At 34.3% G+C, this 17,166-nt stretch overlaps 1 protein-coding gene across 2 annotated transcripts in view; it reads left to right on the top strand.

Annotated features, from left to right (window-relative positions):
• LOC121374971 (ATPase family AAA domain-containing protein 2-like) overlaps positions 1 to 17,166 on the top strand; it is a 48,825-nt gene that overhangs the window by 5,718 nt on the left and 25,941 nt on the right. For both annotated transcript variants that reach the window (XM_041502138.1, XM_041502137.1), the window contains exons 5-7: positions 484 to 601; positions 1,044 to 1,181; positions 1,581 to 1,692. In XM_041502138.1, the coding sequence (XP_041358072.1) occupies positions 484 to 601; positions 1,044 to 1,181; positions 1,581 to 1,692 (368 nt within the window). The remainder of the gene's footprint in view (positions 1 to 483; positions 602 to 1,043; positions 1,182 to 1,580; positions 1,693 to 17,166) is intronic.

Below are 17,166 nucleotides of genomic sequence, written 5' to 3'. Positions count from 1 at the left end.
GTTTTGCATTTTTTCCAGATAATTTGGTAAAATCTTCTGATCACTCATAGCTAGCCCTGTGTACGACATTTTTTGAGTCAGTTTATGGAAGTGATGTTCCGCTTTAGTTGAAAACCCCTTGCTAGGACCTAATAGATGTCTGCATCACTGGAGTTGGCAGTGATCAGTACTGATCATCACACAACAGTTCGGAGCCAGCAAACAAATGGTTTTTGAGGATATTCAAGAATGTTCTTGCAAACTGTTTGTATTTCTTATGAATGGATTTAAATTCATTAGTCAAGTAAAAAAAAAAAAAGAGTTAAAATTGCATGAAGAAATTTGTGACACAACAACTTTTGGCATTGAGTATATTATGTTACCGCTTTAAACTGTCATATTTTGTTGACATATTGTTGATTTATATCTGTATCATCCTTTGGTGATTGTGGTATATTTTTTATATGATTTATTGATGTTTTTTTGTGTGTGTTTGTGCCTTAGAAATTCTCCGATATGTACAGCAGAGTGAAAAGACCAAGACCGAAAGTGAAGCGGGACATGTATGGTGTACCAATCAATTCATCAGAGTCAGAGGGTGATTCCACATTGGGGACAGGTGGTGAGTTCTTTCCATTTTGTAACATGTTTTATTTTTTTAATATATTTTCTTTGGCTGTTACTTTGATCTAGCTATGCCCAAGTCAGAAACAAAAGGATGTTTTATTTCTCAAGCTGAATGTGCTGCTTTCCTTGGGGATAGAACAACTTATTCTGCTTTTACAAAGTAAAAACATAAAGATACTTTTCAGCGACAGTGTCAACGTTTGTGTTTATCTTCATTGCTGACAACTAAAACTTGGTTTTAAGTTGCACCTATGGATGTTCATTACAGTGCATTTAAATTAAATTTTAAAAAATGTAAAGATTAAAACACTTGCGAGTAAGTTCTTGGTAGGCTAGACATTTTATTCTGTTAATTCATGTTTGAGTTGGCTATATGACAGTCTCGGAACAGGTTTTCAGCAAGTTGATAACGACTATTTTAAAATTACTTTTTGTAGATGAGTGTGAAAGTAGTGGAGATGATGGTGCCCAGCCGCTAGATTCTCAGGAAAAAGAAGACGGGAATAAGGAAGAACCCAAGTCTTACTACATGAGGGAACACCGCCCTCGTACTCAGCATTTTGAAGTCAGACCTGGTAGGTAGTTTGCATCAGCATTAAGGATCGGTTTCTCCTTAATGTAATGGTTACTGCCTGTTTTAGGATTCAAACTGATTGCCAAATTAGAATTAAAGTTGAATTTGGTGAAAATATTTCATCAGTCTTTGACACGCTCTCCTCTAGACTCAACTGGAAAGATTTAGGAGAGCATTAAATTGATTGCCTTTTTAAAAAACATTTTATACATAACTTTTAAAACTTCCATGTGATTGCTTGTCTAGCACCAGTTCAGGAGAATGATCTTAGCTTCTTTGATTTTTCTAATGGCAAAGACTCATGATATATTTGCCTAAAATGTGATAAAAGTAATGTGGTTAATGAGCCTATATTTTAAATTGTAGTTTGCTTGGCTAACTAAAATATATTATTTTTCAGAGCCAATCAGGCGTAAAACACAAATTGTCTTCAGGGGAGAAACACCACCATTATCTCGCCATCAGACTAAAATATACCGCTCGCCAGCACATAGGCGAAGGTGCAGCTACAGGTAAATATAATTTATCCTGTCAGTATTATTCATATGTCCCATGTTTTGGCTATCCTTCAGCTGAACTGATTCGTATTAGCAAATACGGTAATAAAAACTGATGGTAAGACTGAACATGTAAAATTAACAAAACAAAACAAATTGGGGAAAAGAGTAATACCCACGTATTGAGTACTAATTATAATTGAAATTTGTCAGTTGTGTTCTAGCATTGTAATGATTGATTGTGATATTCATAATTGGTTGTTGTGGAAAGTACAGAAGATGGCCATTTAGTTTATAAGATCCTGTTGACAGTTGCTTAAAATTGCCAGTAACAAAATTTGGAACACTTTGGCCAATTATGGATTCTCAAGTATCAAACCTTGGAGTATAAAGCATTTTAGATAGTTTTATGTCAAGCACCAAAATAGTTGTATACCAAAAGCCCAAAGTACTAATACAGTAAACCTACAGGTCTACAAATAAATATTTGATGGTAATGCCTATAGTACTAACAGGATATTTTCGACCTTGGTAACATTTGCTTCACTTTAGGAAAATGTATTGATCAACTGAGACTTCATGTTGTCAACGGTTCTATATATCCAGAAATTGAGTGTTAATTTGTTGCATGAACTGGAACATTGTGAGTGCAAGTAATCGGCAAAAACACACCAAAAGAACCATGAACACTGGTGAGAGAGGTGCAGAACTGAAAGACATCGCACTAGTGAGCCAGATTAGAACTAGAAAAAAACGTAATAGTCCACCAAAATTTCTATCGGCCTTCAGAACAATATAATATTGCTATAGAAAGAACTTCAAAAGACTAAGATGATGAAATCTCCTTTTTATTAAAGATTAATTTTGTTCGAGATCTTACTTTGATTTTAACTTAAAATGGATGAAACAGGAGTAATAAAAGTATAAAGAAAAAATAGCCAAACTAAAATGAAATGTTTCATTTGCTTAGTCAGAAATCGAAGGTTTAACTGGCGGTTAAATTTTTTAACTTGTCCATTGAGTTTTTCACTTGGTGGTCACACTTGTACTTTCTGCATGGCTGATGTGCTGTGTGTTTATGAGTTTGTATTTTTGTTGACCATTTAATTGGGTGAATGTTGTTAATAAAAGAATCAGTTTCAGACAACAGTTTATGGACTGAACTAGTTAGGTGACTGAACCATTTTGGATAATTTATCGGTACATTTTGTAATGTTTTGCCAGTTTCCGTGTTTACTCAGGAAAATTCTAAATTTTACACTCAGTTCTAATCATGCCTAGAAACCATTTGCCGTTAATAGGCCAGTTCACGACTACTCAAGGATACAGTCTGGTTTCAAAGTAAAAACACTGTCCGACATACAGCGATAAGGTGCTAAATGAACTGACAAGAAACAAGTCAGGGTCTTGACATCTTTTGTGCAATTTCGTTTTTGAAGTCTGATTAGGTCCAGAATATTACAGCGACTTCGACTTCTGACTACTGCTTAGGGCCTGTATCCATATTATGTTTTGTGCCACACATTCCCAGCTCAAGAAAAGTTATGAACTCACAATCCTTACCCATTGTGAATACTAGTGTTAATTTTACCCCCAAAAAACTTTTATGTTTTGTTTTTAACATTCATATGGTGTTGCATCATTTTCAAGGAGCTCGTGATTATTGGTATTATAATGGAGAGGAAATTCCCTGTCAAAGTAGAATAAATACAATACTGTATCGTGGAACATTTCTGCAGTCAAATTTGATCCACTAACTTTATATATTATCTCGTCGTTTAGGGAGCATCCAGAAATAAAGAATGGCACCTGACACTAAGCATTCATTGTAAACTTAATTTGGATATGTAGGTCTCGAAATAAGAAATAAATATATTGCTTTTCGAGTGCTGGATTTGGCAACATAATATTTGAATTTGTTAAATGCTTTCGATGAGTATTAGTACATTATATTATTATTAAGTACAATCAGTGTTTCTTTTGTTAGATGTTTCTATTCACTATAAAAATAATTCACTTTTATTCTTTCGTATTGCGGCATGTTCCATCATACAGAAATAAACGAGCACAAACAATATCCTGGAATGAACGTTGATTTATGCAAAAGTGATGTGCACACACTGATCACATTTTCTATGGTAATAGTGTACACTAATTCATCTTGGAATGGCCATATCTACTGGTATTGAGACATTTTTAAGGTTCACAGTCTACAGGAGGAAGTATCATATGTTAAACTTGGACTATTTCCATATACATTCAGTGGTAATCACATACCAACCAGCATACCAATAATTTCCTAGATGTCTGTGCCCACGATAACTGAATTTAATAGTGTGAGCTTATAAAGATGGGATGGGGGAAGGGGGGCATTAACTTACAATATATTGTCACTAAATGATGAAAAGTAGTTTAAAGACTCAAGTGTAGGCAAAGTAAAAACTAATCATCTCAACAAGTTCTGATAGGAACAGATGACTGACAGTGATGCACTTTTCCTTGCATAATAATTTTGCAAGCAGATCTGACCCATGCATTTTACATGCTTTAAATGCATTTATTTTTTGTGGAAAACTTTAGAATTTGCAAAAAAGACCAGCCACCACAATATTTTTTGCTGACTACAGTAAGTCATTTCTTTTTTTGAAAAAAAGCAGGATATAAGAAAATAGTTACCCCACTAAAAATTCAAATCAGGCAAAAAGACACCATTTCAGTTGATAGTAAAGTCAGCAAGTGAAAAGAGAGAATTCAGTTGTTGATAATATATTAGCGTTGGACTAGTGATAGAAAAGATTTAAATTGATGCTGGTGCCAAAAACGTGTGAAGTGAAGAAATGGGTTTTCTCTGATGCTAAGACCAGAAGACATTTAACAGTTGATACAATTTGTACTGTCTAAAAAGTAAGGTCAGCCAGATGAACCATTTAAAAAAAAAAAAAAATTGATGGAAGAAACTGAAGACAAAAACTATGACGAGTAGATGTATAAATGGTATGAACCAATAATGGCAACAATGAAAACTTTTGATAAAAAAGATGGAAGCCCAGGGGCCAAATTCACAAAACTTGCAAACCTGGCGATCTCGTGCATTGCAAAAAGACTTCCAAGGACAAGGTGATGCTGTTTGAGAGAATGTTGTTTATTAGGCCTTATGATCGTTACAAAATTTGTCCAATAGACAGTTATTGGAGTTTGCATAAAATGTTGATTTTGTGTTGAAAATACAGACTCGAAGTAGATTGGAAGAGGTTAATTTTGTTTAACTTAATAAAATATACAATAACTTAATAAAATATACAATAATAAAACATTAGAAACTCAAACATTATTTTGCAATTCAAATCCTAATATTAGTTGAATTCCAAACAGCAAGGCCATCCACTTTCTTGATTCAACTTTTAATTCAGAATGATTGTAGTGGATAAACTAATACACATGACTTACTGACATTTAATCTTAATGGAATAGAACTATCTTATTACCTGGTATTTTAGTATTTAATAAGTTTATCCTTATTTACATAATACAAGAAAAAACTTTATATTCAGAAAAAAAGGAACTAAACATAACATCAGAAACATCAACATCTTGGGTCAGTGTCTCTCTAAAAATGTAATGATACAATATGTTTGACATGTCAGTGATTTTGACCACATTGTAAAAAATTAATCAGTATGTAAAGAACTAAGACGAGAGACTTACTACTACCATAAATGATGGCGCATATCATGCTCATTTATACAACACTTGACTGGAATAAAGTAAAGTTTGTTTTATTTAACGATGCCACTAGAGCACATTGCACATTGATTTTTTATCTTATCATCGGCTATTGGACGTCAAACATATGGTCATTCTGACACTGTGTTTTAGAGGAAATCCGCTGTCGCCACATAGGCTACTCTCTTATGACAGGCAGCAAGGGATCTTTTATTTGCGCTTCCCACAGGCAGGATAGCAAAAACCATGGCCTTTGTTGAACCAGTTATGGATCACTGGTCGGTGCAAGTGGTTTACACCTACCCATTGAGCCTTGCGGAGCACTCACTCAGGGTTTGGAGTCGGTATCTGGATTAAAAATCCCATGCCTCAACTGGGATCCGAACCCAGTACCTACCAGCCTGTAGACCGATGGCCTAACCATGATGCCACCGAGGCCGGTTGACTGGAATAGGAAAACGGTTGATTTGTCCATGAACAGATTTATATAGTGATCCATCACAGCGGTGAAATGTAATGATACAATATGTTTGACAATATGTTTAATCAGTATGTAAAGAACTAAGAAGAGAGACTTGCTTTTGCCATAATGGATGGCACATATCATGCTCATTTATACAACACTTGACTGGAATAAAGTAAAGTTTGTTTTATTTAACGATGCCACTAGAGCACATTGCACATTGATTTTTTATCTTATCATCGGCTATTGGACGTCAATGGATGGCACACATGTTCATTTATACAACACTTGACTGGAATAGGAAAACAGTTAATTTGTCCATGAACAGATTTATATAGCGATCCATCACAGTGGTGAACAAGACTACTACTAACACATTGCTACCTTCACTGTATTGTCAGCTGTAATTTCAAGTAGCACAGATCGTTAACTATCATTTTGTTTCTTTAATGCATTGATCGTCAAACTCGTAATGTTGGACTGGCACTCCATTTGAAAGGCAACTTAATTGTTTGGTTTGGTAATAAATACTAATACAAAATCTTTTATTAAATGACTGATCCTAGTTTTTAAAGACCACAACATATTTTCTCTGTTAAGAGTCATTTTTTGTAATAGACCTCTTTCACATTCCACTGCGCATGTGCCCGTTGCGGGGTAAGACTAAGTGAGGACGCGAACTCACGCGAGATCTCGCAAAAATAGACCTGTGGACAAGTTGGGGGTGGGGGCATAGACAATGGGAGGCCACGCAGTAGGAATGTGAATATCTCCATGATTAATTATTCTATCAGTAGGGAAGCCGAAAATTCTGTCAACATCCAACAAGACTTATTGGAGACATTTGTGAATTATTGCTTATCACAAAATAAAAAAATATTTGGTTAACGCCCGACAAACCTTCGGTTCGGATTCGTACGCAATAAATATCGGATATAGGCTGAAATAATATTAATGTGTGCGCGCGTGTATGTATGCAGATATTTATTGTATTTAACATGATTTAAATATTTATAAAGCATTATACAGATAAATACATTCAGGATTCTTGTTGGGATTTCTTTTCACCAAATTATTAAAAATTGTGTTCGGTATTTGGAATAAAATTAAATGATACATATGAAATTTGAGCTAGGGTATATAAAACAGAATCAGGCCCGTTGGATCGATATCTGGAGTTGGGGGAGGGAAGGGGGCACAATCTGTAGTGGGGGGGGGTGGGGGGGGGGCATATTTTAAACCGGGTTTATAAAAATGGGGCTATAGTCCCCCCTCCGACGTCTCGGTTGCTACCGACCTGATAATGGTCAGAAATGTAACTATTGCATATACAGCTATTTAAATTCAAAGCAAGATTATTTAACATAAGAAAGATGTAAGTTTTATTTATAGCAGATTAGACTAGCCGACAGCTTGATAATATAGCTACAAACTCAGGATGGTCTCTTTATTATAAACTCCTGAGGGTTTATTTTATTTAATTTTATTTTTTTATTATTGTCCCAGAAGAATACATGGTGTTAGGGTTGGGGCCCTAAATCACTACTACAACACATAGCATATATATATTAGTAGTAACATATACAGGTAATTACATAGACATATCTAGTATGAAGAAATATTCTTTAAACTCCTCTAGGGCACTGACCTAAATTGAAAAGAAAGATAGAGAAAAAAGAAAAGAAAAGAAATAAGAAACGAAAGAAGGAACAGAGTTACTTTGTGCATAATTGCGCATATATGACAGTATATTCATAGAGATACCTACATACATAAATGCATACACATATATATTATACATGTACATATATTCACAGATGTACCCACATCTACCAGAAATATATACGGAAGAAATGAAATTAAAAGTATTATATTTGTTCTAAAATGTAGTCTGAATTTTGTTTTTAAACAAGCTGTTTCCGTGTCGAGATTATCTTTAAGTCTCAATAAAATAGTGTTTGCCAGGTTGCCCATTCATTATTAAATACATCATATTTACAAATTTTTAAAAGAATATATCTTTCAATTTCAAATTTATGTTGCATTATGCCATGCACAGCGTTAATACTTAAACATTTCTTTTGTGTTTTCATACTGTATATATAATATTTTATATTAATTATTAACCAGTTTATAAAATCGCTTTTATTATTATTTATCAAACCAAACATAATAATTTTATTAAAATGAATTATAGTTCCTCTTCGAGTAAATATCCAATCTGTTACTGCTTCCCATAAAGTGTGTACCTGATTGCAATCGAAAAATAAATGTATTGTTTCAGGAAAATTATTACAGAAGTTACATATATCAGAATCAGTGTAGTTAATCTTGTATAGAAAAGTATTAGTAGCTAATATCTTTTGCAGTAATCTATACTGAAACCATCGAAGGCTAGAATCTTTCACACATCGAAATGGTAAAGCATAATATTTTTCCCAGTCAGTTTGTTCAAACAAAAAGCCTTCATTACTATATTTTATCTGTCCTTTTGGCTTTACATACTGAAAATTTAAAATGTCGTACATATCTCTGCACCCTTTTTTACTTTTTAATAATAGTTGCAGTTTTAAAGGGTATATAGGATTTTTCACTGTGTTAAAATGATCGTCTTTTAACTGATCTAATTTATATGTAAATGATTTGACAGCATTTATTAATGATGCATAGTTGATAAAATTTGTAGTTATATGGTATTTTTCAACAAACTGGTCATATATTTAAAAAATTCCATTTTCGTCTAATAAATCGTTTATAAAAATAATGCTTTTACCAATATAGGTTTTATACAAAAATGGTTTATGATCTATTATTATTTTACTGTTAAGCCATATATTTGTTCCAAGTATGTCTTCTACATTATTCGGATTTTGTTTTTGTTGTATTTCTGCCCAATTTTCCAGAGTATCTTTCCAAAACATATTTTTCATATGCAATGTTTTACGAACAATAAAATTATCCCCATATAAGATTAGATCCTTTGTGGATATACCTGTAACTGATTTAAATAGGCTTATCCATTTTGAGTTTTCTTGAAACAATCTTCGAACCCATACACATTTTAAAGCTATAAGAAAGTTATCTATATTTATCATTTTTATACCACCATTTTTGTAGTCTTGTGTTATTAATGTTCGTTTGATCTTTTCTGGTTTATTCTCCCAAATAAATTTTAAAATAATGTATTCAGATGTTTTATTACTTTTTCGTTTGGGTTTGGTAATACCATTAAAAGGTGTGTTAACTTCGGTATTACTAAGGCTTTTAGAACCGTGACTCGCCTTAAAACAGTTAATTTTCTCACTGACCATATTTTTATTAACTTTTGCATTTCCAATATTTTAGGGTCATAGTTGAGTTCACCGATATGTTCTAACATGACTGGGAATTTAATTCCAAGTAGTTTAAATTCAGTTGCCCCCCAGTCTAGTTTCCATCTAGTATGGTGAAAAACATCTTTAGAAAACTTTTTACTGCCTATCCAGATAGCGCTTGATTTTGAATAATTTATTTTTAAGCCTGAAGTATGAGCATAATTATCTAGAACTTTCAGCGTACTATGAAGGGACTCTGGTGATCCATCAAGAATGAAACTGGTATCATCCGCATATTGGGATATTAAATATTCTTCTCCATCTATAGTTATACCTTTAATTGATGTACAATTTCTAACAAGAATTGCTAGAATTTCAGCGCATATAATAAACACATATGGCGACAATGGGTCCCCTTGTCCGCATCCCCTTTCTAAATGAAATGGTTCAGACAAAAAACATTTTGCATTATCCTTGATAAAGAATTGTTATATAAAGTTTTGATCCAATCTTTAATAGAAGTTTTAAAGTTAAATATGTCTAGTGCTTTATTTATAAAAGACCATGATACTGAGTCGAATGCTTTTTCAAAGTCTACTAGTAACAGCAACCCAGGTATGTTATGTGTTTCAGTGTAATACATAATGTTGTATATTAGTCTTATATTTTCCCCAATATATCTTCCTTTAATGAAGCCAGTTTTGTCTTTGTTTATAATTTTATCTAGTACTTGCTTTATTCTGTTAGCTATACACCCAGATGTCATTTTATAAGTACAGTTTAACAAAGTTAAAGGTCTCCAGTTTTTAAGAAATTCATTAGGTTTATTTTCTTTAGGGATGCAAGTAAGTATGCCTAAATTTTGGACATGAGACATTTCTTTGACAGAATAGCTATAATTAATGGATCTAACTATAAAATATCCAATGTCCATCCAAAAAAATTTGAAGAACTCTGCAGAAAAACCATCAGACCCAGGACTTTTGTCATTTTTCATTCCTTTTAAAAAGTTAATACTTCAGAATATTTTATATCTCCTTCTAATTCTTCTGCTTCTTTATCACTTAATTTGTTAAATTTATAATTACCAATTTTTTCCATTAGATTGTCATTATTTTGCCCAACAGGTGCAGAATAAAGCTTTTGGTAAAATGATTTGGTTTCTTTTAATATTTTTTGTTGGTCATCAATTACCTCTCCATTATCTAATCTTATAGTTGATAATAATTTACTAAAGTAATTTCTAGATTCTAAGTTACAAAAGAACTTTGATGGTTTTTCCCCTTCTTCTATCCATTTTGCCCTTGATCTGATATAGCTACCCTTCAATTTTTCTTTTCTTAGTTCTGTTAGTTCATATTTCTTTTTTTCAATTGCTTCTACGTCAATATTTTCACTTTCTTCTAATGTTTTAATTTCAGCACAAAGTAGTTTTTCTAATTCATTTTTTTTTTTCTTTTTGAATGAGGAAAAAGCTATTGTCTTGCCTCTTATTTCCATCAGTAATGTTTCCAAAAACAGCTGGTCATTTATTATAAATTGTATTTCTTCTTTTGGAATCGATTTTAAATTTAAATTATTATATACAGGTACAGCATATTGATGTTTGATATGTTCTATTAATTCTTTTATTGTTTTAACATACTCTTTACCTGTTAGAAGTGAATTGTTAAACTTCCATAGTCCAGTACCCTTTTTCATTTGATTAAATTTTAAAATTAAAACTACTCAGCGTGATCTGAACGATAACTATTCTCGATTATTACTTTCTTTACAGCAGGCATTAAATTATTTGCTATAAGAAAAAAATCTAGTCTAGCTTGTTTGAGCAGTGTTTTTTTTTCGCTATGTATATCTTCGAAGATTTAGATATAATTCTCTAAATGGGTCTTTTAAATCAAACAGTTCCATATTTTTGATGATGTTTTGTTGAGCTTTTGGGTGATTAGCATTTAAATAATATTTTGTATCTAAATGTTGATTTAGTGCTAAATTAAAATCTCCACATATAATATATTTATCATTGTCAAAATCTACAATGCATTCCAATATAAACTGAAAGAAATCGGGATTGTCTGAATTCGGACCATATAAATTAATTAATGGTATTCTTTCTCCATCTATTGTAATATCTAAAATAAAGAAATTTCCGGAGCCATCTGATTTAGTTTTATGTATGCTATATTCAAAGTTATTATTAAACAAAATAGCTATTCCTCTAGTGTTTGTGGAATACGAGTTGAAAAGGCATTTGTATCCCCACTGGGTTTGGATATATGGCTCTAATTCCATCGAAAAATGTGTATCTTGCAAACAATAAATATTAAAGTTCTTGCATTTTATATAGCTTAATACATCTTTTCTTTTTACCGGATCTCATAGTCCCTGGCATTTAAGTGTCATTATTTGAAAAAGGACCATAGCGGATTTATGGCGGGGATATTATATTTTCCATGCTTGCATAAGTTGGATGTTAGTGGATTCAGCTTGTTTGAACAATACAGGTAATAATTTAGAATTAAGGTAATAGACTTTACACAAAGTATAAGATAAGTGAGAGCTGAAAGTATTAACAAATATGGTGTTTTACATAGAAAGAAAAAATATGTAAACAAAGGTAAACTGAGGCTTTATTATGCGCAGTCATAAGGTACTTCGTTTGAAGCAAACATATTAAGTGCCATGCATGTCAGGCCTGTAGCCGGGGGGGGGGGGGGGGGGGTATCGGGCAATCCGCCCCCGCGCCCCCCCCCCCCCCCCCCAACGGAGGATTGAGAGTCCCGCTCAAATGAAAAAAAAAATCGGATTTTCCCCGTCCCAACCAATGATTCATGAAAGGACGTGTATGCTATCCTGTGTGTGGGATGTGAGAAGTATGCCATGTACCATTTATTATAAATACATTGGTACGACTGAAAACAAACAGTTTCTTGTCGTAGCTCTGTGACCAAGCCATTTTACATGCATACCACAACTTAATGCAACTTGTTAACGTATATTTCGCAACAAAAGTTCGTGTATTATTCTCGAGTGTAACCGGCATCATCTCATTGTTTGGCAAGGGGTTATTTATATATATTTATATATATATATATATATATATATATATATATATATATATATACACACACGGCGCTCGCGTCTGATGAGTTCCTTTTACATGAAATTTCGATTCCTCTCTTTCTCCCCCCGCCCCCCGCTAATCATGCTGGCTACGGGCCAGAAGTTATATAGAGTATGCATAAGTTAGACCAAACATCAAATTAGGATCGTATCGGGTTGCATGGAAAAGTTACTGAACTTTGTTATGTATAATCATGTACATTATAAAAACGTGTGTCACTTGCATACGCTGTCGATATATAGGACCTCTCCCTATGCTTGTAAAATTAAATGTGTATCAAAGTACTGATGGTATCGCTAACGATGATCTCGACCAATGTTCTCGGGTACAAAATACAAAATAGTAACCAAACACTATTGTACATACAGATATATGTTTACTTCAAACTGATCTCCATGTAAAGAAGAAGATGTCATCTTCTAAATTCTTCAAAACAAACAACGCAAACAGCCGCGTTTACTCAGTTTCTGACGTCATGCTAAGTTGTAGGTTTTTGCGTGTGACAGCTCATATGTTTTAAAACTTAGTAAATATCAGATATTATTTCAAGTGAAGTTGTATGTATCTGATAAAAATGATAGTGAAAATAAAATAAAATAAAATAATAAAGAAAATAAGGTAAATAAATAAATAAATGAATGAATAAATAAATAAATTGTGGATAGACATGTAACATTGATTAGTAGTACGGCTGTCTTTTTTTTTTTTTTTTATGAAACGATAATGTGAAAATAGAGCTGTGATAAAGGTCATGTGAGTTAGGGGTAGGCATATTTTATTAAATTTTAAATACTGATACATGTGGAGAATTAAACATCACTGGTAAATCTGCGTGAATATTTAACTATAATTCTAATTGTTAAAAGTAGCAAACACATTCCACGAAAGTTAATTTTATTGTATGAATCTTTTAATTTTGCGCTGTTAAAATACCCTTGGCAGGCAGCTCCAGATACTTCGTCTAAGTTAATGTTTCACTGCTTGGTCTTAAACCATTCCGATGTAAACTTTAGTAGACCGTTTTTCGCAGCCATTTTAACATCTTATACGAACTGTGTACGTTAATCGCTAGAGATTCACAGCTCCTACGAAGCTACTAACGACGCTCATGACAACTGTCGATCATGCCCCCCAATTTGTAGATAGCCTCGATACCGTCCAATTCGGTAAGGGACGGTACACTTTGCGCACATGCTTAATGGGAATGTGACAGTGGTCTACTGATTAAAAAAAGTAGACGATTGTTTTGAAAACGTTACGCAACTTGTGACAAAACGCCCCTCCCATATAACTTTGGTAACGCACCCCATGGTACATCTTCATAAATCAAGGCTAATATTCGTTCCTCGTATTCCTGAATACGAGGAACGAATATTAGCCTTGATTTATGAAGATGCCCATGGTATCCCCCTATTGCGTTATGTAATTGTGGAACGGTCCCATACCTTAGCAAATTTGAAAACAAAATTGCATGAAAGGGGTTTGTGTTTCCTTTTTTTTTCTCCCCTTCTTTCTTTCTTTCACGATAACAATAACCGAATCCGTCGAAATCACTATTTTTAAACCGAAGCCATATAACCGTAAATAAAATGTTTTGAGTGCGTTCTTAAATAAAACATTTGCTCCTCCTCCACTATTTCAAAATTATGTGAGCATTGGCATTATATAAACGCTTTTCGCTGTGTGTTACCATCGTCATATATTGTAGTCCTTTCAGCCCCGTTTACATTATTTCACGTAGTTCGCGAAACGCATATATATATATTCTGACAAGAAGAATCACGTAGCAAGTTATGAGTAGTTGTGTATTGTCTAATTTGTGCTGACTGCAGTCTAACAAAAGACGAAATATTTTTTTGTTCGTATGGAAATATTTTTACGGCCCTTACCTGCAGCTCACAATCTTGAGCTGAGCTTTGGTTCAGGCTTTAAAAATTTAATAAGCACATACATTCTTGGTAACCGACAACGAAATGAACAAGTAAGTTTCGTCATGCGTTTAATAGTGACGTAATTTGGGTTTTTTTTTGCCGGTTGCTAAGGATAAACAGGAATATACTCATTATGGATAGATGGTTTTTCATCTGGAATTTGTTCTAATGCCTTTCTAATAATTATATGGCGTAATTTCACAATAAGAGCATTGCTAACAGCGTACATTTTCAGAAATGTCTAGGCCTGTGGCGATGTGTCAAAGGTTTGTACAGATTTCATAATAGCGTTGTGTGCGGCGTCTTTCGTCACGATATTATTGTTAACATATTATGTCATTATAGAAGTGTGACATTGCATCATATTATTACAGACGTCGTAATAATTTTCTTGAAACATTTTTGTAAACCATTTATGGATTTATGACCTATATAATACGTATAGAACCTAATTCATGCGTTTCTGTGGCGGATCCAGAAAATCCATTGGGGAGGGAGGGCGGCAGTGACAGGTGGAATGCCAAGGGACCGGCTTTCCTAAGACATGTTATGGAGAAAATCATTTTGTTTAACGACACCACTAGAGCACATTGATTAATTAATCATCGGCTATTGGATGTCAAACATTTGGTAACGCTGACATAGTCTTAACGAGGAAACTCGCTACATTTTTTTCATTTGTAGCAAGGGGTCTTTTATATGCATTTACCCACACAGGAAAGCACATACCATGGCCTGTGACCAGTTTTGGTGCACTGGTTGGAACGAGTGGAAAACTCAGTCAGTTACATGGTCAGAAGGGCTCGCAAGACTGGTTCATACGCCTAACCTAAGATAAAATCAATGTGATGTGATAGAAGATGATGGCATCGGTCCCAAGTTCGCGAACTATTTGATTGGTTCCTGACCATAGCCATTTGGTTTACCGTGAAACGCATAAACTAGTCTAGCGGACGTTTTTCTGCTCGGTCTGGTTGAACATCGTCCAGATTGTTCGCGAGCGCTCGGCCTCCTAAATAGGCCACTAGTGTTAGCCGTACCCAACGGATAATAATTATTAAAAATATTACCATTTTTGACCAGCATAATGACACTATATCACCTTCTAAATGTGATTGGTTTGGTTGGTTGGTTTGTTTGGGGTTTTTTTTTGGGCCTCACACTATTTATTTTGGGGTTAGGTAAGCCCCAGATCGGGACCACACGCGGACTGTTTGACTGGTCACCGATGTGGTCATTTGGTTTAACATGAAGCGCATAAACCAGTCTAGCAAACGTTTGTCTGCTAGGCCTGTGTAAGTTAGTCAGCAAACGTTCGGAAACTACTTGATTTACTGTGAAGCGCTTAAACCAGTCTAGCGAACGTTTTTGTGCTCTGTCTGGGGTAAGTTCAGTCAACCGCTTGTCTCTAACGTTCGCAAAACTGATTTTTACGCTACACAGTAAGCCGAATTACTACTTCGGGTATCAATCAAATAGTTTGCGAACGTTAGCAAAACGTTTGCTGGCTGAACTTTGGGCTTGGTTGCACTCGTACCAGCCCAAGTTCAGCTCGCTGACGTTCGCGAACTATTTGATTGGTTCCCAGTGGTAATTCGGTTTACTCTCTAGCGTAAAAGCCAGTCTAGTGAACGTTGGCGACAAGCGGTTGATTGAATTTAAACAGGTGCTAGTAATAAAGCTTATATACAGAACGCAGCGTTGACAATCATATTATTGATCCGAAAATGACGTCAGGCGCAAGTTTAGCCGAGTTACTAATTCATAAACCAATATAAATAGTCTGCAAACGTTTGGCAAAAAACGACTGGCTGAACGTAGGCAAGAACAAACATGTAGCGCTAAATTGATTTGTGTGATAGCTGAGTTGGGTGTTTTGGGGTGTTTTTTTTTTTTTTGTGGGGTTTTTTTTTTTGGGGGGGGGGGGGGGGGGTCTTGAACGGACGGTAGCAAAACGTTTGCTGGCTGAATTTTGGGCTTGGTTGCATACGTACCAGCCCAAGTTCAGCTCGCTGACGTTCGCGAACTATTTGATTGGTTCCCAGTGGTAATTCGGTTTACTCTCTAGCGTAAAAGTCAGTCTAGTGGACGGTTATGTTCTTGAACGGAGGTGGGGATGGGAGGAGAGGTGAATAGCAGGTCATGGGATGAAATGAAAACTATCTGTGTTGGCCTGAGTACTTTGTCCAAATGTCCGTCTAACTTATCTAACGACAGAGTAGGCTCTCTACTCTGGCTATATTTGTGTATGGTGGTCAAGACATTTTAATTTATTAGTGAGTTTTAATAAAAACTGCTTCCTTTTAAAAATTTTAGTTATAAAATTATATCTGTTATAGAATTCATCAGTTTCATCATGGAACTTCAGTTGTATTGATCTGCATCAACTAATCGACATTCAGTTAGGCAGTCTGATTAGAAAACGTGTACATATATATGAACAATAAAAGGGATTTGAAATATTAAAGACTATTGTGTCTATTGTCATTTTCGCCAGGATAGAGCAGGCCTGTAGAATATTTGATGGGGTGGGGATGGCACAAGCCAAATTTTTATTTTTATTTATATAGAGTTGGACCAAAACAGGCCAGTAGAGGTTATAAAATTGGCTGATTTTACCTTTATACCCACTCATTATCTGTTGTCTTTACATACACACAGCAACTTTTACATTTTCTATCGCCCCATAACTTGACTCGTAGAAAATGTTCTTTGTGCTGCAAACACACACGCGCGCACACACACACACACACACACACACACACACCCTATCTATGCCAGTCTTTGACATTTCCACAACAGTCGATTATGGATTTCATAAACTCATGTATCTTTAAATACTGTCAATGGCCTGGATAATATTACACAACATTAAAGATCTTTAAATACTCTTAATGGCCTGGATATATTACACAACATTAAAGTCTTTCACCA

The sequence above is a fragment of the Gigantopelta aegis genome, chromosome 6 (genome assembly GCF_016097555.1).
Source record: "Gigantopelta aegis isolate Gae_Host chromosome 6, Gae_host_genome, whole genome shotgun sequence".
In the NCBI taxonomy this organism is placed as follows: Eukaryota; Metazoa; Mollusca; class Gastropoda; order Neomphalida; family Peltospiridae; genus Gigantopelta; species Gigantopelta aegis.
The sequence above is the reverse complement of the archived record's forward strand: the minus strand, read 5'-3'. Positions and strand labels throughout refer to the sequence as shown.